General features: G+C 42.5%; 1 protein-coding gene across 2 annotated transcripts in view; it reads left to right on the top strand.

The window, feature by feature from the left end:
• LOC128657405 (oocyte zinc finger protein XlCOF22-like) overlaps positions 1-27029 on the top strand; it is a 125960-nt gene that overhangs the window by 75318 nt on the left and 23613 nt on the right. For both annotated transcript variants that reach the window (XM_053711741.1, XM_053711742.1), the window contains exons 6-7: positions 11422-11523; positions 12836-12943. In XM_053711741.1, the coding sequence (XP_053567716.1) occupies positions 11422-11523; positions 12836-12943 (210 nt within the window). The remainder of the gene's footprint in view (positions 1-11421; positions 11524-12835; positions 12944-27029) is intronic.

A 27029-nucleotide genomic window follows, 5' to 3' on the forward strand; every position in this document is an offset into this window, starting at 1 on the left:
GCACTACAGCTGCAGTACTACTGGGTCTGATCTCACATAGACAAGCTGTGTGTGCTGATACACATATATAATTATAGCACTACAGCTGCAGTAGTACTGGGTCTGAGTCACATAGACAAGCTGTGTGTGCTGATACACAGTATAATTATAGCACTACAGCTGCAGTAGTACTGGGTCTGTGTCACATAGACAAGCTGTGTCTGCTGATACACAGTATAATTATAGCACTACAGCTGCAGTAGTACTGGGTCTGAGTCACATAGACAAGCTGTGTGTGCTGATACACAGTATAATTATAGCACTACAGCTGCAGTAGCTGCAGTAGTACTGGGTCTGAGTCACATAGACAAGCTGTGTGTGCTGATACACAGTATAATTATAGCACTACAGCTGCAGTAGTACTGGGTCTGAGCTCACATAGGCAAGCTCTGTGTGCTGATACACAGGTATAATTATAGCACTACAGCTGCAGTTGTACTGGGTGTGAGTCACATAGACAAGCTGTGTGTGCTGTTACACAGGTATAATTATAGCACTACAGCTGCAGTAGTACTAGGTATGAGTCACATAGACAAGCTGTTTGTGCTGATACGCAGGTATAATTATAGCATTACAGCTGCAGTAGTACTGGGTGTGAGTCACATAGACAAGCTGTGTGTGCTGATACAGGGGTATAATTATAGCACTACAGCTGCAGTAGTACTGAGTCTGAGTCGCATAGACAAGCTGTGTGTGCTGATACACAGGTATAATTATAGCACTACAGCTGCAGTAGTACTGGGCCTGAGTCACATAGACAAGCTGTGTGTGCTGATACACAGGCATAATTATAGCACTACAGCTGCAGTAGTACTGGGTCTGTGTCACATAGACAAGCTGTGTGTGCTGATACACAGGTATAATTATAGCACTACAGCTGCAGTAGTACTTGGTATGAGTCACATAGACAAGCTGTGTGTGCTGATACACAGTATAATTATAGCACTACAGCTGTAGTAATACTGGGTGTGAGTCACATAGACAAGCTGTGTGTGCTGATACAGTATAAGTATAGCACTACAGCTGCAGTAGTACTGGGTATGAGTCACATAGACAAGCTGTGTGTGCTGATACACAGGTATAATTATAGCACTACAGCTGCAGTAGTACTGGGTCTGCTCTCACATAGACAAGCTGTGTGTGTTGATACACAGGTATAATTATAGCACTACAGCTGCAGTAGTATTGGGTCTGTGTCACATAGACAAGCTGTATGTGCTGATACACAGGTATAATTATAGCACTACAGCTGCAGTAGTACTTGGTATGAGTCACATAGACAAGCTGTGTGTGCTGATACACAGTATAATTATAGCACTACAGCTGTAGTAATACTGGGTGTGAGTCACATAGACAAGCTGTGTGTGCTGATACACAGTATAATTATAGCACTACAGCTGTAGTAATACTGGGTGTGAGTCACATAGAGAAGCTGTGTGTGCTGATACACAGTATAATTATAGCACTACAGCTGTAGTAATACTGGGTGTGAGTCGCATAGACAAGCTGTGTTTGCTGATACACAGTATAATTATAGCACTACAGCTGTAGTAATACTGGGTGTGAGTCACATAGAGAAGCTGTGTGTGCTGATACAGTATAAGTATAGCACTACAGCTGCAGTAGTACTGGGTCTGATCTCACATAGACAAGCTGTGTGTGCTGATACACAGATATAATTATAGCACTACAGCTGCAGTTGTACTTGGTCTGTTTCACATAGACAAGCTGTGTGTGCTGATACACAGGTATAATTATAGCACTACAGCTGCAGTAGTACTGTGTGTGAGTCACATAGACAAGCTGTGTGTGCTAATACACAGTATAATTATAGCACTAAGGCTGCAGTAGAACTGGGTCTGAGTCACATAGACAAGCTGTGTGTGCTGATACACAGTATAATTATAGCACTACAGCTGCAGTAGTACTGGGGCTGTGTCACATAGACAAGCTGTGTGTGCTGATACACAGGTATAATTATAGCACTACAGCTGCAGTAGTACTGGGTCTGATCTCACATAGACAAGCTGTATGTGCTGATGCACAGGTATAATTATAGTACTACAGCTGCAGTAGTACTGGGTCTGAGTCACATAGACAAGCTGTGTGTGCTGATACACAGTATAATTATAGCACTACAGCTGCAGTAGTACTGGGTGTGAGTCACATAGACAAGCTGTGTGTGCTGATTCACAGTATAATTATAGCACTACAGCTGCAGTAGTACTGGGTGTGAGTCATATAGACAAGCTGTGTGTGCTGATACACAGGTATAATTATAGCACTACAGCTGCAGTAGTACTGAGTCTGAGTCACATAAACAAGCTGTGTGTGCTGATACACAGGTATAATTATAGCATTACAGCTGCAGTAGTACTGGGTCTGAGTCACATAGACAAGCTGTGTGTGCTGATACACAGGTATAATTATAGCTCTACAGCTGAAGTAGTACTGGGTGTGAGTCACATAGACAAGCTGTGTGTGCTGATACACAATATAATTATAGCACTACAGATGCAGTAGTACTGGGTCTAAGCTCACATAGACAAGCTGTGTGTGCTGATACACCAGGTATAATTATAGCTCTACAGCTGCAGTAGTACTGGGTCTGAGTCACATAGACAAGCTGTGTGTGCTGATACACAGGTATAATTATAGCACTACAGCTGCAGTAGTACTGGGTCTGAGTCACATAGACAAGCTGTGTGTGCTGATACACAGTATAATTATAACACTACAGCTGCAGTAGTACTGGGTCTGTGTCACATAAACAAGCTGTGTGTGCTGATACACAGGTATAATTATAGCACTACAGCTGCAGTAGTACTGGGTGTGAGTCACATAGACAAGCTGTGTGTGCTGATACACAGGTATAATTATAGCACTACAGCTGCAGTAGTACTGTGTCTGAGTCACATAGACAAGCTGTGTGTGCTGATACACAGTATAATTATAGCACTACAGCGTGCCAGTAGTACTGGGGCTGTATCACATAGACAAGCTGTGTGTGCTGATACACAGGTATAATTATAGCACTACAGCTGCAGTAGTACTGGGTTCTGAGTCACATAGACAAGCTGTGTGTGCTGATACACAGTATAATTATAGCACTACAGCTGCAGTAGTACTGGGGCTGTGTCACATAGACAAGCTGTGTGTGCTGATACACAGTATAATTATAGCACTACAGCTGCAGTACTACTGGGTCTGATCTCACATAGACAAGCTGTGTGTGCTGATACACATATATAATTATAGCACTACAGCTGCAGTAGTACTGGGTCTGAGTCACATAGACAAGCTGTGTGTGCTGATACCACAGTATAATTATAGCACTACAGCTGCAGTAGTACTGGGGTCTGTGTCACATAGACAAGCTGTGTCTGCTGATACACAGTATAATTATAGCACTACAGCTGCAGTAGTACTGGGTCTGAGTCACATAGACAAGCTGTGTGTGCTGATACACAGTATAATTATAGCACTACAGCTGCAGTAGCTGCAGTAGTACTGGGTCTGAGTCACATAGACAAGCTGTGTGTGCTGATACACAGTATAATTATAGCACTACAGCTGCAGTAGTACTGGGTCTGAGCTCACATAGGCAAGCTCTGTGTGCTGATACACAGGTATAATTATAGCACTACAGCTGCAGTTGTACTGGGTGTGAGTCACATAGACAAGCTGTGTGTGCTGTTACACAGGTATAATTATAGCACTACAGCTGCAGTAGTACTAGGTATGAGTCACATAGACAAGCTGTTTGTGCTGATACGCAGGTATAATTATAGCATTACAGCTGCAGTAGTACTGGGTGTGAGTCACATAGACAAGCTGTGTGTGCTGATACAGGGTATAATTATAGCACTACAGCTGCAGTAGTACTGAGTCCTGAGTCGCATAGACAAGCTGTGTGTGCTGATACACAGGTATAATTATAGCACTACAGCTGCAGTAGTACTGGGCCCTGAGTCACATAGACAAGCTGTGTGTGCTGATACACAGGCATAATTATAGCACTACAGCTGCAGTAGTACTGGGTCTGTGTCACATAGACAAGCTGTGTGTGCTGATACACAGGTATAATTATAGCACTACAGCTGCAGTAGTACTTGGTATGAGTCACATAGACAAGCTGTGTGTGTGCTGATACACAGTATAATTATAGCACTACAGCTGTAGTAATACTGGGTGTGAGTCACATAGACAAGCTGTGTGTGCTGATACAGTATAAGTATAGCACTACAGCTGCAGTAGTACTGGGTATGAGTCACATAGACAAGCTGTGTGTGCTGATACACAGGTATAATTATAGCACTACAGCTGCAGTAGTACTGGGTCTGCTCTCACATAGACAAGCTGTGTGTGTTGATACACAGGTATAATTATAGCACTACAGCTGCAGTAGTATTGGGTCTGTGTCACATAGACAAGCTGTATGTGCTGATACACAGGTATAATTATAGCCACTACAGCTGCAGTAGTACTTGGTATGAGTCACATAGACAAGCTGTGTGTGCTGATACACAGTATAATTATAGCACTACAGCTGTAGTAATACTGGGTGTGAGTCACATAGACAAGCTGTGTGTGCTGATACACAGTATAATTATAGCACTACAGCTGTAGTAATACTGGGTGTGAGTCACATAGAGAAGCTGTTGTGTGCTGATACACAGTATAATTATAGCACTACAGCTGTAGTAATACTGGGTGTGAGTCGCATAGACAAGCTGTGTTTGCTGATACACAGTATAATTATAGCACTACAGCTGTAGTAATACTGGGTGTGAGTCACATAGAGAAGCTGTGTGTGCTGATACAGTATAAGTATAGCACTACAGCTGCAGTAGTACTGGGTCTGATCTCACATAGACAAGCTGTGTGTGCTGATACACAGATATAATTATAGCACTACAGCTGCAGTTGTACTTGGTCTGTTTCACATAGACAAGCTGTGTGTGCTGATACACAGGTATAATTATAGCACTACAGCTGCAGTAGTACTGTGTGTGAGTCACATAGACAAGCTGTGTGTGCTAATACACAGTATAATTATAGCACTAAGGCTGCAGTAGAACTGGGTCTGAGTCACATAGACAAGCTGTGTGTGCTGATACACAGTATAATTATAGCACTACAGCTGCAGTAGTACTGGGGCTGTGTCACATAGACAAGCTGTGTGTGCTGATACACAGGTATAATTATAGCACTACAGCTGCAGTAGCTGCAGTAGTACTGGGTCTGAGTCACATAGACAAGCTGTGTGTGCTGATACACAGTATAATTATAGCACTACAGCTGCAGTAGTACTGGGTCTGAGCTCACATAGGCAAGCTCTGTGTGCTGATACACAGGTATAATTATAGCACTACAGCTGCAGTTGTACTGGGTGTGAGTCACATAGACAAGCTGTGTGTGCTGTTACACAGGTATAATTATAGCACTACAGCTGCAGTAGTACTAGGTATGAGTCACATAGACAAGCTGTTTGTGCTGATACGCAGGTATAATTATAGCATTACAGCTGCAGTAGTACTGGGTGTGAGTCACATAGACAAGCTGTGTGTGCTGATACAGGGGTATAATTATAGCACTACAGCTGCAGTAGTACTGAGTCTGAGTCGCATAGACAAGCTGTGTGTGCTGATACACAGGTATAATTATAGCACTACAGCTGCAGTAGTACTGGGCCTGAGTCACATAGACAAGCTGTGTGTGCTGATACACAGGCATAATTATAGCACTACAGCTGCAGTAGTACTGGGTCTGTGTCACATAGACAAGCTGTGTGTGCTGATACACAGGTATAATTATAGCACTACAGCTGCAGTAGTACTTGGTATGAGTCACATAGCCAAGCTGTGTGTGCTGATACACAGTATAATTATAGCACTACAGCTGTAGTAATACTGGGTGTGAGTCACATAGACAAGCTGTGTGTGCTGATACAGTATAAGTATAGCACTACAGCTGCAGTAGTACTGGGTATGAGTCACATAGACAAGCTGTGTGTGCTGATACACAGGTATAATTATAGCACTACAGCTGCAGTAGTACTGGGTCTGATCTCACATAGACAAGCTGTGTGTGTTGATACACAGGTATAATTATAGCACTACAGCTGCAGTAGTATTGGGTCTGTGTCACATAGACAAGCTGTATGTGCTGATACACAGGTATAATTATAGCACTACAGCTGCAGTAGTACTTGGTATGAGTCACATAGACAAGCTGTGTGTGCTGATACACAGTATAATTATAGCACTAAAGCTGTAGTAATACTGGGTGTGAGTCACATAGACAAGCTGTGTGTGCTGATACACAGTATAATTATAGCACTACAGCTGTAGTAATACTGGGTGTGAGTCACATAGAGAAGCTGTGTGTGCTGATACACAGTATAATTATAGCTCTACAGCTGTAGTAATACTGGGTGTGAGTCGCATAGACAAGCTGTGTGTGCTGATACACAGTATAATTATAGCACTACAGCTGTAGTAATACTGGGTGTGAGTCACATAGAGAAGCTGTGTGTGCTGATACAGTATAAGTATAGCACTACAGCTGCAGTAGTACTGGGTCTGATCTCACATAGACAAGCTGTGTGTGTTGATACACAGTCTAATTATAGCACTACAGCTGCAGTAGTACTGGGTCTGAGTCACATAGACAAGCTGTGTGTGCTGATACACAGATATAATTATAGCACTACAGCTGCAGTTGTACTTGGTCTGTTTCACATAGACAAGCTGTGTGTGCTGATACACAGGTATAATTATAGCACTACAGCTGCAGTAGTACTGTGTGTGAGTCACATAGACAAGCTGTGTTTGCTAATACACAGTATAATTATAGCACTAAGGCTGCAGTAGAACTGGGTCTGAGTCACATAGACAAGCTGTGTGTGCTGATACACAGTATAATTATAGCACTAAGGCTGCAGTAGTATTGGGTCTGAGTCACATAGACAAACTTTTGATAATCAATCACAATTGCCAAATTAGACTAGACACAAAACCAACCGGTATAAGCTTTCACAGTAGTGTTGTAAAAAAAGAACATGAAGGCTGAAGCTAGCACTGCTTAAAACTGAGGCGGTCCCCACCTCTCTACTGAAGCCCGCACCCAGACTGTAAACATTTTTTTTTGAATGTGAGCGCAGCCTTCATGTTCTTTTTTTTTACAACACTACTTTGAAAGCTTATACCGGTTGGTTGTGTGTCTTGTCTAATCTGGCAATTGTGATTAATTATCAAAAGTGGGAATCGGCATTCCCAAAACTCCGCCCACACACATCACTTTTAATCTAACAGTCTTCACAAGCAGACCGCAGCAGGGATAACATTTTTTTTCCCTGTGCAGTGCTATTAACACTTTGAGCGGGGAGGAGAAGGGTTACACTACAGCGGTTGTCCATAGCACGACACTGGAGTGCTATGTTTTCTGTGTGGTATCATAAAGCATATAAAGTCACAGGCAGCAGATGTATTATATACCCCCTGGGGCTGATTGTATGTTTTAACCTTTACAAACAGCCCCAGGGGGTATATAATACATCTGCTGCCTGTGACTTTATATGGTTTATGATATCACACAGAAAACATAGCACTCCAGTGTCGCGCTATGGAGGGAGGGGCAAGTGTCAGTGTGCAGGAGCAGAACACCAGTACGTGAGAGACATTTACAGATCCCCCCCAGCTGCCTTTTCTGCAAACACTTGTAACCCTTCTCCTCCCCGGCTCAAAGTGTTAATAGCACCGCAAAGGGAAAAAAAGTGTTATCCCTGCTGCGGTCTGCTTGTGAAGAATGTTAGATTAAAAGTGATGTGTGTGGGCGGAGTTTTGGGAATGCCGATTCCCACTTTTGATAATCAATCACAATTGCCAAATTAGACAAGACACACAACCAACCGGTATAAGCTTTCACAGTAGTGTTGTAAAAAAAAGAACATGAAGGCTGCGCTCACATTCACAAAAAAATGTTTACAGTCTGGGTGCGGGCTTCAGTAGAGAGGTGGGGACCGCCTCAGTTTTAAGCAGTGCTAGCTTCAGCCTTCATGTTCTTTTTTTTACAACACTACTGTGAAAGCTTATACCGGTTGGTTGTGTGTATTGTCTAATTTGGCAATTGTGATTGATTATCAAAAGTGGGAATCGGCATTCCCAAAACTCCGCCCACACACATCACTTTTAATCTAACAGTCTTCACAAGCAGACCGCAGCAGGGATAACACTTTTTTTCCCTTTGCGGTGCTATTAACTCTTTGAGCCGGGGAGGAGAAGGGTTACAAGTGTTTGCAGAAAAGGCAGCTGGGGGGGGATCTGTAAATGTCTCTCACGTACTGGTGTTCTGCTCCTGCACACTGACACTCGCCCCTCCCTCCATAGCGCGACACTGGAGTGCTATGTTTTCTGTGTGATATCATAAACCATATAAAGTCACAGGCAGCAGATGTATTATATACCCCCTGGGGCTGTTTGTAAAGGTTAAAACATACATGATACAACTATAATGAAATGATGCCAAAGTCAGAGCAAAGCATCAACGGAAACAGACTATATTTAAATTGCAGTTTAGTTATATTATTGTTAAGTATAACACTGGTATATTAGGGGGGTATGCATGAAGAGAGAGTAGACCAGGGTGATATTGATATGCAGGGGGGTATGCATGAAGAGAGTAGACCAGGGTGATATTGATATGCAGGGGGGTATGCATGAAGAGAGTAGACCAGGGTGATATTGATATGCAGGGGGTATGCATGAAGAGACCATGGTGATATTGATATGCAGGGGGGTACGCATGAAGAGACCAGGGTGATATTGATATGAAGGGGGGGGTATGCATGAAGAGACCATGGTGATATTGATATGAAGGGGAGTATGCATGAAGAGACCAGGGTGATATTGATATGCAGGGGGGGTATGCATGAAGAGACCAGGGTGATATTGATATGAAGGGGAGTATGCATGAAGAGACCAGGGTGATATTGATATGAAGGGGGTATGCATGAAGAGACCATGGTGATATTGATATGCAGGGGGGTATGCATGAAGAGACCATGGTGATATTGATATGCAGGGGGGTATGCATGAAGAGACCAGGGTGATATTGATATGAAGGGGAGTATGCATGAAGAGACCAGGGTGATATTGATATGAAGGGGGTATGCATGAAGAGACCATGGTGATATTGATATGCAGGGGGGTATGCATGAAGAGACCAGGGTGATATTGATATGCAGGGGAGTATGCATGAAGAGACCATGGTGATATTGATATGCAGGGGGGTATGCATGAAGAGACCAGGGTGATATTGATATGCAGGGGGGTATGCATGAAGAGACCATAGTGATATTGATATGCAGGGGGGTATGCATGAAGAGACCATGGTGATATTGATATGCAGGGGGGTATGCATGAAGAGACCAGGGTGATATTGATATGCAGGGGGGTATGCATGAAAAGACCATGGTGATATTGATATGCAGGGGGGTATGCGTGAAGAGACCAGGGTGATATTGATATGAAGGGGGTATGCATGAAGAGACCATGGTGATATTGATATGCAGGGGGGTATGCATGAAGAGACCAGGGTGATATTGATATGCAGGGGGGTATGCATGAAGAGACCATGGTGATATTGATATGAAGGGGGGTATGCATGAAGAGACCATGGTGATATTGATATGCAGGGGGGGTATGCATGAAGAGACCAGGGTGATATTGATATGAAGGGGAGTATGCATGAAGAGACCATGGTGATATTGATATGAAGGGGAGTATGCATGAAGAGACCATGGTGATATTGATATGCAGGGGGGTATGCATGAAGAGACCAGGGTGATATTGATATGCAGGGGGGTATGCATGAAGAGACCATGGTGATATTGATATGCAGGGGGGTATGCATGAAGAGACCAGGGTGATATTGATATGCAGGGGGGGTATGCATGAAGAGACCAGGGTGATATTGATATGCAGGGTGGTATGCATGAAGAGACCAGGGTGATATTGATATGCAGGGGGGTATGCATGAAGAGACCCAGGGTGATATTGATATACAGGGGGGTATGCATGAAGAGACCAGGGTGATATTGATATGCAGGGGGGTATGCATGAAGAAACCAGGGTGATATTGATATGCAGGGGGGTATGCATGAAGAGACCAGGGTGATATTGATATGCAGGGGGGTATGCATGAAGAGACCATAGTGAAGTGATTTCTATTTCAAAATGACCTGCAGAAAATTTTTAACTAAAAAAAATCTCATCGCAGAAAGTGAAAAAAAGTTCTGCTTCTGGGGTTTTGTATAATTATAAAACTGTGCTCTGCTGCTTAAAAATTGAAGAAACAGTTGTGGTAATGTAAAGTTTTCGTCTGAAGTTTATATTTGTAGCACTCATTATGTGGATTTTATTTAAAACATAGAAAACTATTATTGATTCTCTTTTTATCCGATTAGTCGATTAATCGAAAAAATAATCGGCCGATTAATCGATTATGAAAATAATCGTTAGTTGCAGCCCTAGTGTGCTGATACACAGTATTATTATAGCACTACAGCTGCAATAGTACTGAGTCTGACCTCACATAGATAAGCTGTGTGTGCTAATACACAGTATAATTATAGCACTACAGCTGCAGTAGTACTAGGTGTGAGTCACATAGACAAGCTGTGTGTGCTGATACACAGTATAATTATAGCACTACAGCTGCAGTAGTATTGGGTCTGAGTCACATAGACAAGCTGTGTGTGCTGATACACAGTATAATTATAGCACTACAGCTGCAGTAGTACTGAGTCTGACCTCACATAGATAAGCTGTGTGTGCTGATACACAGTATAATTATAGCACTACAGCTGCAGTAGTACTAGGTGTGAGTCACATAGACATTCTGTGTGTGCTGATACACAGTATAATTATAGCACTACAGCTGCAGTAGTACTGGGTCTGAGCTCACATAGACAAGCTGTGTGTGCTAATACACAGATATAATTATAGCACTACAGCTGCAGTAGTACTGGGTCTGAGTCACATAGACAAGTTATGTATGCTAATACACAGGTATAATTATAGCACTACAGCTGCAGTAGTACTGGGTGTGAGTCACATAGACAAGCCGTGTGTGCGCTGATACACAGGTATAATTATAGCCCTATAAGTAGTAGTAGTGGGTCTGTTTAGTACATGTTGTATTTTTATACTGGAATATAGCCCAAAATACAGGCTATAAGCTAAAAAGTAAAATAACAGAGAGAATGAACCACTGTGTGTGTTTTTAGTAATTTTGTCTGTCTGGAAAATATATAAAATGTGTAATGAAATAGAACCTAGATCATGGACTAAAAAAACAGAATCTGCTTTATTTGTACAGATGAAGATAACACTGATATAGTGAAAGTTGAGATAACAGAAGATCTGTGTGTGAGGCCTCAGCTGGGAGCCCCAGATGACCAAACTAGTAATAGTAGCCCGGGTAAGTGTGTTGCAGGTGAGTGTGCATGTGTTGTAACACTGGTTACAGGTGAGTGTGCACTTAAGTTGTGTTTGAGGAATGTGGGTTACAGGTGAGTGTTCATGGATGTTGTGTCTAAAGGGATGCAAATTACACGCAAGTGTGCACGTATGTGTATATCTGTTGTGTCTGAGGGATGTGGGTTACAGGTGAGTGTGCATGTATATTTTATCTGAGGGATGTGAGTTACAGTTAAGTGTCCATGTATGTTGTGTCTGAGGGATGTAGGTTACAGGTAAGTGTCCATGTATGTTGTGTCTGAGGGATGTAGGTTACAGATGAGTGTGCACGTATATTGTGTCTAAGGGATGTGGGTTACAGGTGAGTGTGCATCTGTGTTGTGTCTGAAGGATGTGGGTTACAGGTGAGTGTGCATGTGTGTTGTGTTTGAGGGATGCAGGTTGCAGGCAAGTGTGCATGTATGTTGTGTCTGAGGGATGTAGGTTGCAGGCGAGTGTGCACGTGTGTTGTGTCTGAGGGATGTGGGTTAAAAGCGAGTGTGCATGTGTGTTGTGTCTGAGGGATGTTGGTTACAGGTGACTGTGCATGTACAGTATGTTATGTTTGAGGGATGTGCATTACAGGTGAGTGTGCATGTGTGTTGTGTCTGAGGGATATGCATTACAGGTGAATGTGCACTTATGTTGTATCTGAGGGATGTAGGCTACTGGTGAGTGTGCACATATGTTGTGTTTGAGTGATGTGGGTTGCAAATGAGTGTGCATGTGTGTTGTGTCTGAGGGATGTGGGTTTCAAGTGAGTGTGCATGTGTATTGTGTCTGAGGGATGTGGATTACAGTTGACTGTGCATGTTTGTTGTGTCTGAGGGATGTAAGCTACTGGTGAGTGTGCACGTATGTTGTGTTTGAGTGATGTGGGTTACAGATGAGTGTGCATGTGTGTTGTGTCTGACGAATGTGGGTTACAGATGAGTGTGCACGTGTGTTGTTTCTGAGGGATGTGGGTTACAAGTGAGTGTGAATGCATGTTGTGTCTGAGGGATGTGCATCACAGGTGAGTGTGCATATATGTTTTGTGTGAGGGATGTGCACTACAGGTGAGTGTGCACGTATTTTATGGCTATGGGTTACGGAATGCAGGTGATTGTGCATTTATGTTGTCTCTAAACTTTCCAGTTAAGAAATAAGAAAAAGTACTACAGTGTGAGTATCTGGTGCTGTTGTCTGTGTGGGAAATACACAAACTGTTTTATGATAAAGTTATAAAAACTGGATTATTGTATATAAAAACTGAATCTGCTTTATTTGTACAGGCACAGATAACACTGATATAGTGAAAGTTGAGATAACAGAAGAAGATCTGTATACGTGTGATCAGGTGAAGACTGAGGAGGATGAAGTTCCTATAAATACGACTACAGGTGATTAGCGCATATTAAAGGGGCACTGAACCCAAATTTTTTATTTCAGGACTCAGATAGAGCATGCAATTTTAAGCAACTTTCTAATTTACTCCTATTATCAAATTTTCTTCATTCTCTTGGTATCTTTTTTGAAAAGCAAGAATGTAAGTTTAGATGTCGGCCCATTTTGTGAACAACCTGGGTTGTTTTTGCTGATTAGTGGATAAATTCACCCACCAATAAACAAGTGATGTCCATGGGTCTGAACCACAAAATGGCTGGCTCCTTAGCTTAAAGTGAATGTCAATTTTGATGAATTAGTGCCCGGTTTTTAATAATCCTATTAAAAACAAGGGCACTTTAATTCACCAAAATTGACATTTCACTTGTTTTCTTCAAAAACTTACCTTTTAATCCTGGCAGCCGCTCCAGCTGGGGAGTAATACTCTAAGCTGAGATGTGTTAAACTTTACAAGGTATATTTATTTAGAAAAACTCTTTTTTGGATAAACGTTTTTTTTGGGTCAACAGATTTAAAGGCATATTTTGAAAATTGGACAATGTCAGATATGGAGCAGGAGCCTGCTCTGATGAATGCATGCCTTTTGTGTTTAGAAGCGCAAATTGCTTCCTCTATGCAATTCTGTTCCTCATGTGTTAAGAAGACTTTGCAGAGTAAAGAAAAGTTTTTTTGTAATGAGCCTAATATCTCTCAGGATGATGCTGTTCAGGTTATACCACAGCCCTCCTGTAACGTCCCAAGCCTCAATGGCGACACATGCAGTGTCCTGCGGTTCCTCTATAACTCCTGGAGGAGCATTTTTGAAAGCTGAGATTGCTGCCCGGGTATCTTCAGTAGTATCTGCAGCATTAGCTGCTTTTCCAAGGTTAAAGGGAAAACGCAAGAGGAATGTTAGAGACTCAGATAGTAAGGTTTATGCTCAAAGCTCTGCTTCCCAAGTTGTTCTTTCTCCTAAATCTGATATGGAAGATACGTGGGGAGCCTCTGAGAGTGAAATCTCAGATTCGGACAGTATTATTCCTTCATCTGAGACTGAAGTGGTTTCCTTCATATTTGAGCTTGAACACCTTCGTGTACTGTTAAAGGAGGTTTTCGCTACGTTAGATGACTCAGATACCCCTGTCATTGTCATTCATAAGAAATCTAGTAAACTTAATAGTTACTTTGATGTTCCTTCCTCTTCAGAGGTTTTTCCTGTTCCAGACTGTGCTTCGGAGCATATTGCACAGGAATGGGAGAAGCCAGGGGTGGCTTTTTTACCGTCTCCTATTTTTTAAAAAAATGTTTCCTGTTGCTGACTTTATTAAAGAACCATGGCTCACTGTACCTAAAGTAGAAGGGGCCATTTCTACTCTGGCCAAGAGAACTACTATTCCTATTGAGGATAGTTGCTCTTTTAAGGACCCAATGGATAAAAAGCTGGAGGCTTATTTGAAGACGATATATGTTCATCAAGGTCTCCAATGACAACCTGCGGTGTGTATTGTCACTGTGACAAGTGCGGCATCCTATTGGTTCAACGCCTTGTCTGATTCTCTTCAGGTAGAGACTACTTTGGATGAGATCCAAGACAGGATTAAGGCTCTTAAACTAGCCAATTCCTTTATTTCTGATGCTATTTTGCAGGTTGTTAGACTGGGAGCAAAGACATCTGGTTTCGCTGTACTAGCCCGTAGGGACATTATGGTTGAAATCTTGGTCAGCGGATGCTTCCTCTAAGGTCAAGCTTCTGGCACTTCCTTACAAGGGGAAGGCCTTGTTTGGGCCTGATCTGGCAGAAATTATTTTTGACATTACGGGTGGAAAAGGGTCTTTTCTACCGCAAGATAAGAAGAATAGGCGTAAGGGCCGTAAGAGTAATTTTCGTTCCTTTTGTCCTGGGGGCTCTCTTAGTAGTGATCCGGTCTCAGGGAATTGCAGTGGCGCCTTACCTGGACGACATATTGGTTTAGGCACCATCTTTTCAACAAGCAAAATCCCACACAGAGATCTTGTTGTCTTTTTTTCATTCTCACGGATGAAAAGTGAATTTGGAGAAAAGTTCCCTTGTTCCAGCTACAAGGGTAGTTTTCTTAGGGACCATAATAGATTCCCTATTGATGAAAAAAATTCCGACAGAGGTCAGAAGAGCTAAAATTCTTTCCTCCTGTCTCTATCTACAGTCTACTGTTCGGCCGTCAGTGGCTCAATGTATGTAGGTAATCGATCTGACAGTGGCTGTCATGGACATCCTTCCCTTTGCTTGATTCCATTTGAGAGCTCTGCAGTTGTGCATGCTCAGACAATGGAATGGGGATCATGCAGATCTGTCTCAGAGGATAGCTTTAGATCCGTTTACAAGGGACTCTCTTCCGTGGTGGCTTTCTCAGTAACATCTGTCTCAGGGCACATGCTTTTGGAGACCTTTTGGTGATTGTGACGACGGATGCCAGCCTGCTGGGCTGGGGAGCAGTCTGGGACTCGTTAAAGGCACAGGGACTTTGGACCCGAGAGGAGTCTGCTCTCCCTATCAACATTTTGGAGTTGAGAGTGATTTACAATGCTCTGATGGCTTGGCCTCAGTTGTCCTTAGCCCGGTTTATCAGGTTCTAGTCAGACAACATAACCTCAGTGGCTTACATCAACCATCAGGGAGAAACTCTGAGTTCCTTAGCCATGAAGGAGGTGGATCGGTTTGTTCAGTGGGCGGAAGCTCACAATTGCTGTCTATCTGCCATCCACATTCCAGCGGATTTCCTGAGCAGACATACTTTTCATCCCGGGGAGTGGGAACTCCATCCGGAGGTGTTCTCCAGCTTAACCCTTAAATGGGGGGTACCGGAGTTGGATCTGATGGCGTCTCAGCAGAATGCCAAGCTTCCAAGATACGGCTCAAGGTCAAGAGATCCACAGGCCACTCTGATAGACGCTCTGGTGGTCTCTTGGGATTGCAGGCTGGCATACCTGTTTCCTCCGTTTGCTCTCCTTCCACAAGTCATTACTCGTATCAAACAGGAGAGAGCATTGGTGATTCTAATAGCCCCTGCGTTACCTTGCAGGATCTGGTATGCAGACCTAGTGGAGATGTCGTCTCTCCCACCTTGGAGACTACATCTGAGGAAGGACCTTCTGATTCAGGGTCCCTTCTTTCATCAAAATCTCGTTTCTCTGAAGCTGACTGCTTGGAGATTCAACACTTAATTCTGTCTAAGTGTGGGTTTTCTGAGTCGGTCATTGAGACCATGAGTCAGACTCGCAAGCCTGTTACTAGAAAGATTTACCATAAGATATGGTGTAAATGGACTTCCAGTGGGCGGCGCACCAAGATGGCTGCACAGTGTTGAGGCTCCGTTACATCTACTGTTTGGAAACCTACTTGCAGCCAAGATTTTCTGCCATCCGTACCTCCCTTGACTGTTTGTTGTGTCCTGGAACCAAAGTGGATAGATAGATCACCACCCTCTCTCCCCTGGAAAGTATATTTAAAGTTTTACTTGCAACACAGTGATAGTGTCAACACTTTGCTTTAACCTTTCAGGATGGCCACTGTTACTAAAGAGTTGATAGCAGTGTTCCTAGCTCGTTTGGAAAAGCTCATAACTTCCTGCCTGACGCTTCATGGAGAGATCCGATCAATTAAACGACCAGCCTTGCTGTTAGCATCTACTTCTGACCCTCGCAATAATATTCTTGAAGCTCGAAGATCGCCATTGCTGGATCTAACATCAGTCACCACGCGGCTGGATGGTGTACAGTCCGATCCTCGTTCTCAAGCCGCCCCAGCTTTTGGATGTGGATCTTCAATGCCCTCCTCACTAGATGGTGGGGTTCGTTGTGGTGCAGAGCATGTGCTGGAGGACTACTCTATTACAGCCAAGCAGATTACTTACCTTAAGGGTTCCTCAGCACAGAAAGCAAACCAGACCCCAAAGCAGCAAGGACTTTTACCAAATATACAGCATCTGCACATGGAGAGGTCCTTTAATCTACATCTGCCTTCACAGCCTAGAGGAACCGTCTCAACAACCTACTTGTGGAAACAGGAACTTACCCTGCCTGACTATCTGAAGCTACGAGCGGTATCAAATGATTGCTGTAACCGTTACCTGTTGTGGCGGTGGCTCAGCAACTGTGTGAGACACATGGGAAGCTTGCTACAGGACTTGCGTCCATCCACGGATCTTGTGCTGTCTGGTGATTTGCACGGACTTGCAGGAGGGAACGAATGTGACTTGCAGCAAATTGGTTAAAAGTACGGTGGTGCTTCATCCATCGGCCGGTGGCAGGCCTGTGTAGCCACGGGTGTTGGTTGAACAGTAACCCTGTACCTATGAGAAATGCAGACGGCCGCATTATTGCCCCAAAACTCCCTTAAGAAAATCATCTGGTCATTGAGGAATAACTTGTGGTCATAATTGGTTTCCTTTTCTAGCACTATTATTGATAATGTACGCTTGTGTTAAACATTTATTTACACTGCTGTGAATGCTTAGAGATCCTTAATTCCATAAATCAACTCTGCATACTGTATAATCTTGGCATATAACTCCTCATACTAGATTCCCTAAACTAAGGTCTCCCTGCCCTAACACATGCATCTTTCATATTTAATTTGGTTTTGCTCAGTGATATTGCTTCTCTCCGCTTTATGCATCAGATAAATGGGGTAACAATTTGCCTTTCAGATAAACCTCTATACAGATGCCTGGTTCTTAGATTCTCCCCATACTGACTTACTTATTTTTTTTTTTGTTATTAGTTCTTACTCTCCTGAAGTAATAATAATTCTCTTTTAATATCTAGTATAAAGAGTGTTTTTATATGCTAGACTGTATGCCTCTTACTGCAATAGAAAGTGTCCACCTGCCCACCGCATTTACAAACCTACCTTAGATACGGTAACCATTCTAACACCAAAGATTTACACTACAAGTTACAACCCCGCCAACATATCCTATGAAGCCTTTATAAGTGCACATTATTGGCTCTTAGATATCTACAGCGTAGCACTGATGTTCCCTTTTAATTACTTTAGCATATTTATATTTTTAATACTTGTAATTCACACATTGGTTTCTCACGCTGCACATTTGTGGGAAAAATCATTGCACTATAATTCTCCTAAGACATAGCTAAATATCCCAAACTATACTTTTGACTATGTGTATGTCCACATGACTGACTCTACCCCTTTAAAACACATCTGTTAATCTCCGTCGGGATGGTATATATTACTACTGGTGTACCTCGCTAGAACTAACCCTCAGGCATTTTCTACATAATATTTTTTATATAAAGGGCTTGTGATTACTCCTAGGATCATTTCTGGAGTTTTAATGACAACTTGCAGGCTTCTTGTGAAGTATGCAGGGAATTCCCTAAAGATTTGCCATCCTCTGTAATTGTTTAACTATCCCAGACTCCATTTTTTTAGTTTTAGTTTGTTGTTGTTTAGTTTAGTTTTGTTGTGTTTAAAATATAAAAAACCCAACAGTGTGTACAACTATATTATGGATGAAAGTTATTGAATCTATAGTAGGACTTAGAAGAAACTATACCAGCAGAATTTGCCTATTGTTAATACCTGCCTAAAGGCGCCTGATTTTTATCTCTTTACACGATGTATGATACTCAGCCCTGCGTGGCGCAATGACATGTAATTTGATATGCCTGTATACATTGTTGGATATAAAAGTTTAAAAAAAAAGATATGGTGTAAATATCTTTATTGGTGTGAAGCCAAGGGCTACTCTTGGAGTAGGGTAAGGATTCCTTGGATTTTGTATTTTCTCCAGGCAGGTCTGGAGAAGGGTTTGTCAGTCAGTACCCTGAAGGGTCAGATTTCTGCATTATCTGTTTCTTCTGTTATGTGTGATCAGTCCACGGGTCATCATTACTTCTGGGATATAACTCCTCCCCAACAGGAAATGCAAGAGGATTCACCCAGCAGAGCTGCATATAGCTCCTCCCCTCTACGTCAGTCCCAGTCATTCTCTTGCACCCAACGACTAGATAGGATGTGTGAGAGGACTATGGTGATTATACTTAGTTTTTATGACTTCAATCAAAGTTTGTTATTTTAAAATAGCACCGGAGCGTGTTATTACTTCTCTGGCAGAGTTTGAGGAAGAATCTGTCAGAGTTTTTTACTATGATTTTAACCGGAGTAGTTAAGATCATATTGCTGTTCTCGGCCATCTGAGGGAGGTAAAGGCTTCAGATCAGGGGACAGCGGGCAGATGAATCTGCATTGAGGTATGTAGCAGTTTTTATTTTCTGAATGGAATTGATGAGAAAATCCTGCCATACCGTTAAAATGACATGTATGTATACACTTCAGTATTCTGGGGATGGTATTTCACCGGAAACTACTCTGTAAAGGTCACTAATCCTTTTTAATAACTATTTATCATGTTAAACGTTTTTGCTGGAATGTAGAATCGTTTACATTGCTGAGGTACTGTGTGAATAAATATTTGGGCATTATTTTCCACTTGGCAGTTTTTTTGCTTTATTTGTGACAGTTTCGTTTCTCTTCACTGCTGTGTGGGAGAGGGAGGGGCCGTTTTGGCGCTCTTTGCTACGCATCAAAAAATACCAGTCAGTTACTTTTATTTTCCTGCATGATCCGGTTCATCTCTGATAGATCTCAGGGGTCTTCAAACTTCTTTGAAGGGAGGTAAATTCTCTCAGCAGAGCTGTGAGAATTCTTTTAGTGACTGTGCATAAAAACGTTGCTTTGTATTTTTTATGTAAAATTTAGTTATTGTTATTTTACTAATGGGAACAAACCTTTGCTAAAAGTTTTGTTGTTTTAAAGTTTGATGCTATAACTGTTTTTCAGTTCACTATTTCAACTGTCATTTAATCGTTAGTACCTCTTTGAGGCACAGTACGTTTTTTGCTAAAAAAGATTATAACCAAGTTGTAAGTTTTTTTGCTAGTGTGTTAAACATGTCTGACTCAGAGGAAGATATCTGTGTCATTTGTTCCAATGCCAAGGTGGAGCCCAATAGAATTTATGTACTAACTGTATTGATGCTACTTTAAATAAAAGTCAATCTGTACAATGTGAACAAATTTCACCAAACAGCGAGGGGAGAGTTATGCCGACTAACTCGCCTCACGCGGCAGTACCTGCATCTCCCGCCCGGGAGGTGCGTGATATTTTGGCGCCTAGTACATCTGGGCGGCCATTACAGATAACATTACAAGATATGGCTACTGTTATGACTGAAGTTTTTGTCTAAATTACCAGAACTAAGAGGCAAGCGTGATCACTCTGGGGTGAGAACAGAGTGCGCTGACAATGCTAGGGCCATGTCTGATACTGCGTCACAGCTCGCAGAGCATGAGGACGGAGAGCTTCATTCTGTGGGTGACGGTTCTGATCCAAACAGATTGGACTCAGATATTTCAAATTTTAAATTTAAATTGGAGAACCTCCGTGTATTACTAGGGGAGGTCTTAGCAGCTCTCAACGATTGTAACACCGTTGCAATACCAGAGAAACTGTGTAGGTTGGATAAATACTTTGCTGGTACCCGGCGAGTACTGACGTTTTTCCTATACCTAAGAGACTAACTGAAATTGTTACTAAGGAGTGGGATAGACCCGGTGTGCCGTTCCTCACCCCCTCCAATATTTAGAAAGATGTTTCCAATAGACGCCACCACTCGGGACTTATGGCAAACGGTCCCCAAGGTGGAGGGAGCAGTTTCTACTTTAGCTAAGCGTACCACTAATCCCGGTGGAGGATAGCTGTGCTTTCTCAGATCCAATGGATAAAAAATTAGAGGGTTACCTTAAGAAAATGTTTGTTCCAACAAGGTTTTATATTACAACCCCTTGCATGTATCGCGCCGATTACGGCTGCGGCAGCATTTTGGATTGAGTCGCTTGAAGAGAACCTTAGTTCATCTACGCTAGACGACATTACGGACAGGCTTAGAGTCCTTAAACTAGCTAATTCCTCATTTCGGAGGCCGTAGTACATTTAACCAAACTTACGGCTAAGAAACTCAGGATTCGCCATACAGGCACGTAGGGCGCTGTGGCTAAAATCCTGGTCAGCTGATGTTACTTCTAAGTCCAAATTACTTAATATACCTTTCAAGGGGCAGTCTTTATTTGGGCCCCCGGTTTGCAGAGATTATCGCTGACATTACAGGAGGTAAGGGCCACGCCCTACCTCAAGACAAAGCCAAAGCTAAGGCTAGACAGTCTAATTTTCGTCCCTTTCGGAACTTTAAAACAGGAGCAGCATCAACCTCCACTGCACCAAAACAGGAAGGAGCTGTTGCTCGTTACAGGCAAGGCTGGAAGCCTAACCAGTCCTGGAACAAGAGCAAGCAGGCCAGGAAACCTGCTGCTGCCCCAAAGACAGCATGAACCGAGAGGCCCCCGATCCGGGACCGGATCTAGTGGGGGGCAGACTCTCTCTCTTCGCCCAGGCCTGGGCAAGAGATGTTCAGGATCCCTGGGCTCTAGAGATCATATCACAGGGATACCTTCTAGACTTCAAATTATCTCCCCCAAGAGGGAGATTTCATCTGTCAAGGTTGTCAACAAACCAGATAAAGAAAGAAGCGTTTCTACGCTGCGTACAAGATCTGTTATTAATGGGAGTGATCCATCCGTTCCGCGGTCGGAACAAGGACAAGGGTTCTAACCTCAAACCTGTTTGTGGTTCCCAAAAAAGAGGGAAACTTTCAGGCCAATCTTAGATTTAAAGACTCTAACAAATTCCTAAGAGTTCTCCATCGTTCAAAATGGAAACTATTCGGACAATCTTACCCATGATCCAAGAGGGTCAGTACATGACCCACAGTGGATTTAAAGGATGCTTACCTTTCACATACCGATCCACAAAGATCATCACCGGTTATCTAAGGTTTGCCTTCTTAGACAGGCACTACCGAGTTGTAGCTCTTCCAATTCGGATTGGCTACGGCTCCAAGAATCTTCACAAAGGTTCTGGGTGCCTTCTAAGCGGTACTAAGACCGCGAGGGGATTTCGGTAGCTCCGTACCTAGACGACATTCTAATTCAAGCTTCAAGCTTTCAAACTGCCAAGTCTCATACAGAGTTAGTTTCTGGATTTCTAAGGTCGCATGGATGGAAAGTGAACGAAAAGAAGAGTTCTCTCTCTTCCTCTCTCAAGAGTTCCATTCTTGGGGACTCTTATGATTCTGTAGAAATGAAGATTTACCTGAACAGAAGACAGGTTAACAAGGCTTCAAAATGCATGCCGCGTCCTTCATTCCATTCAACACCCGTCAGTAGCTCAATGCATGGAGGTGATCGGCTTAATGGTAGCGGCAATGGACATAGTACCTTTTGCACGCCTACAACCTCAGGACCGCTGCAATTATGCATGCTAAGTGCAGTGGAATGGGGATTACTCAGATTTGTCCCCTACTCTGAATCTGAATCAAGAGACCAGAACTTCTCTTCTATGGTGGCTTTTTATCGGCCACTACCTGTCCAGGGGGATGCCATTCAGCAGGCCAGACTGGACAATTGTAACAACAGACGCCAGCCTACTAGGTTGGGGCGCTGTCTGGAATTCTCTGAAAGCTCAGGGACTATGGATCAGGAGGAGAGTCTCCTTCCAATAAACATTCTGGAATTGAGAGCAGTTCTCAATGCCCCTTCTGGCTTGGCCCCAGTTAACAACTCGGGGGTTTCATCAGGTTTCAGTCGGACAACATCACGACTGTAGCTTACATCAACCATCAGGAGGGACAAGAAGCTCCCCTAGCAATGATGGAAGTATCAAAGATAATTCGCCTGGGCAGAGTCTCACTCTTGCCACCTGTCAGCAATCCACATCCCGGGAGTGGAGAACTGGGAGGCGGATTTCTTGAGTCGCAGACTTTTCATCCGGGGGGAGTGGGAACCTTCATCCGGGAGGTCTTGCCCAAATACTTCGACGTTGGGGCAAACCAGAGATAGATCTCATGGCGTCTCGCCAGAACGCAAACTTCCTCGCTACGGGTCCAGATCCAGGATCCGGGAGCAGTTCTGATAGATGCTTTGACAGCACCTTGGAACTTCAGGATGGCTTATGTGTTTCCGCCCTTCCCGCTGCTTCCTCGATTGATTGCCAAAATCAAACAGGAGAGAGCATCAGTAATTCTAATAGCACCTGCATGGCCACGCAGGACTTGGTATGCAGATCTAGTGGACATGGTCATCCTGTCCGCCTTGGTCTCTACCTCTAAGACAGGACCTTCTGATACAGGGTCCATTCAAACAACAAAATCTAACTTCTCTGAAGCAGACTGCTTGGAAATTGAACGCTTGATTTTATCAAAACGTGGTTTTTCTGAGTCGGTTATTGATACCCTAATTCAGGCTAGGAAGCCTGTTACCAGAAGGATTTACCATAAAATATGGCGGAAATACCTATACTGGTGCGAATCCCAAAGGTTACTCCTGGAGTAAGGTTAGGATCGCTAGGGATACTGTCTTTTCTACAAGAAGGTTTAGAAAAGGGTTTATCAGCTAGTTCATTAAAGGGACAGATTTCAGCTCTGTCCATCTTGTTACACAGACGACTAGTCAGAAAAACCCAGACGGTCCAGTCCTTTTGTCAGGCTTTAGCTAGGATCAAGCCAGTGGTTTAAAGCTGTTGCTCCACCATGGAGTTTAAACTTAGTTTCTTAACCGTTTTACAGGGTGTTCCGTTTGAACCCCTTCATTCCATTGTTATAAAAATGTTATCTTGGAAAGTTCTGTTTTTAATGGCTATTTCCTCGGCTCGAGAGATCTCTGAGTTATCAGCCTTACATTGTGATTCCCCTTATCTGATTTTTTCACTCAGACAAGGTAGTTCTGCGTACTAAACCTGGGTTCTTACCTAAGGTAGTCACTAACAGGAACATCAATCAAGAGATTGTTGTCCCATCTTGTGTCCAAATCCTTCTCAAAGAAGGAACGTCTTTTACACAATCTGGATGTAGTTCGTGCCCTCAAGTTCTACTTGCAGGCAACTAAAGATTTTCGCCAAACTTCTTCCTTGTTTGTCGTTTACTCTGGACAGAGGAGAGGTCAAAAAGCTTCTGCTACCTCTCTCTCCTTTTGGCTTCGTAGCATAATACGTTTAGCCTATGAGAGCTGCTGGACAGCCAGCCTCCTGAAAGAAATTACAGCTCACTCCACTAGAGCTGTGGGCTTCCACTTGGGCCTTTTAAGAATGAGGCCTCTGTTGAACAGATTTGCAAGGCTGCAACATGGTCTTCACTTCATACTTTTTCCAAATTTTACAAATTTGACACTTTTGCTTCTTCGGAGGCTATTTTTGGGAGAAAGGTTCTTCAGGCAGTGGTTCCTTCTGTATAATGAGCCTGCCTTTCCCTCCCGATATCCGTGTACTTTTGCTTTGGTTATTGGTATCCCAGAAGTAATGATGACCCGTGGACTGATCACACATAACAGAAGAAAACATAAATTATGCTTACCTGATAAATTCCTTTCTTCTGTTGTGTGATCAGTCCACGGCCCCCGCCCTGTTTTTTAAGGCAGGTAAATATCTTTTAAATTATACTCCAGTCACCACTTCACCCCTTGGTACTCCTTTCTCGTTGATTCTTGGTCGAATGACTGGGACTGACGTAGAGGGGAGGAGCGTATCATGCAGCTCTGCTGGTGAATCCTCTTGCATTTCCTGTTGGGGAGGAGTTATATCCCAGAAGTAATGATGACCCGTGGACTGATCACACAACAGAAGAAAGGAATTTATCAGGTAAGCATAAATTATGTTTTTGCTACATAAGCCTCTGGCGGACGTGCTTTTTGTCAGGCCTTGTCCGATCAGAATCAGGCCTGTGTTAAAGTCTGTTGTTCCTCCTTGGAGCCTTAATCTTGTTCTTCAAGTTTTGAGCAGGCTCTGTTTGAGCCTTTGCATTCTATAGATATTAAGTTGTTATCTTGGAAGGTTTTGTTTCTTATTGCTTATCTCTTCTGCTCGGCACCAGTCTCGGAACTCTCAGCTTTGCATTATGATTCGCCCTTATCATATCTTTCATGCCGATAAGGCGGTTCTTCGTACTAAGTTAGGTTTCCTTCTAAAGTTGTTTCGGATTGAAATATTAATCAGGAAATTGTTGTTCCTTCTCTATGTCCTAATTCTTCTTCTCATAAGGAACGTATTTGCACAACTTGGATGTTTTGCGTGCTCTTAAATTCTATCTTAAGGCAACTAAGGATTTTCGCCAATCTTCTGCCTGTTTGTTTCTCCGGGAAACGTAAAAGGTCAGAAGGCTTCTGCTAGTTCTTTTTCTCTATGGTTGAGAAGTATAATTCGTTGGCTTATGATCTGCAGACAGCAGCCTCCTGAGAGAATTAGATCTTATTCCACGGGAGCTGGTTCCTCTTCTTGGGCTTTCAAAAATGAAGCCTCTGTGGAAAGATTTGGAAGGATGCAAACTTGGTCCTCTTTACTTACTTTTTCCAAAATTTATAAATTTGATACTTATGCATGAGCTAAGGCCTCTTTTGGGAGAAAGGTTCTTTAAGCGGTGCGTTGCTTTCTGTTTAGGTCCTGCCTGTCTTGTCCCTCCCTAGTCATCTGTGTCCTCTAGCTTGGGTATTAATTCCCCAACCAGTAATTGATGACGTTGTGGACTTACTATATCTTAGGAAAGAAAACAAAATTTATGCTTACCTGATAAATGTATTTATTTCCGAATATGGTGAGTCCACGACCCCCACCCTTTTCTTTAAGACCGTTATTTTTAACTAAACCTCAGGACCTCTACACCTTTGTGTTACTTCTTTTTCTCCATTACCCTTCAGTCGAAATGACTGGAGGTTGTGGGAAGGGAAGTGATACTTAACAGTTTTGGCTGTGGTGCTCTTTGCCTCCTCCTGCTGGTCAGGAGTGATATCCCCCAACAGTAATTGATGACGTTATGGACTCACCATATCCGGAAATAAATAAATGTACCAGGTAAGCATAAATTTTGTTTTTTTAAGTTGACAAACCCAAGGTATTGTGTGCGTCACATGCGCAGCTTTTTAGTCCGTCTGTATGCCCGGAGCGTGTGTGAAAAAACTAACGAGGACCAGCTGTGTATACAAAAGCAATGGGATCACTCCACCAAAGAAGTCCATAAGAACACAAAAAGATACACACCTTTCAAGTATGCATTAAAAAATAATAATATTTATTTTAGCAAATAAATATACAAAAAGTGATGAGACAGCATGGCCAGCAGCCCAAAAGGAATAACTAACACGTTTCACACCCCCTAGTGGCGTTTACTCATAGACTGTTAGTGCATGTTACTCACGATCTTAAATACAGACTCAAATTAACCCTTAACAAATCATTTAAAGGAGCTGTGTATTAAAACATATCATTTGGACTTGGGCATTGGTTGGATACACATTGTTAATCATTTATACTATTCAATGTTGAACCCTATGCAGATAATACATTAACTTTTATGTGTGTGTCTATTTAAAAGGAAAGAGCTATCAAATGATGTCAGTTATAATAACAAATATAAATAAGTAAGTGTACTATCATATATTTCACCAGACAGTGGAAACCAGAAAAGGTTACTGTCAAAGAATAAATAATAATAACAAATCTTCTTTGACAAATACTTAATGCTAAATATCAGACAATAAGCAGAATCCCATTATTGATATATTTACATAGTACATATGGACTTTCCATTTTACATTTTAATACAACACTAAATGTATAAACATATGGGATGTCTACCAATATGTAAGGTGTTGATATATCATTCACCACTCTAGTGATCAATAAAAAAAATAACAATCCCATTCTCTCTATTCATACCATTTTCAGGATCAATACAATTCCTTTTGAATAGAATCTTATTCTTATTTCACCCTCTATGTGGCACTTTTGCCACATCAATGACTTATATGTGCATGTCAGCCTTGTCAGTAAAATGAAACCTATTAAAATGATTTGCGACTACAGAATCTTTAATATAGTTTCTAACATCCATCGACATGCGTACCAAGTCTTGTCTTACTTCCCTAGAGGTTTGACCTATGTACTGGGCCTCATATATCTTGCAAGTAAGTAAATATATTACAGATCTAGTACCATAATTT

This window comes from Bombina bombina, chromosome 4, assembly GCF_027579735.1.
Source record: "Bombina bombina isolate aBomBom1 chromosome 4, aBomBom1.pri, whole genome shotgun sequence".
Taxonomy (NCBI): domain Eukaryota; kingdom Metazoa; phylum Chordata; class Amphibia; order Anura; family Bombinatoridae; genus Bombina; species Bombina bombina.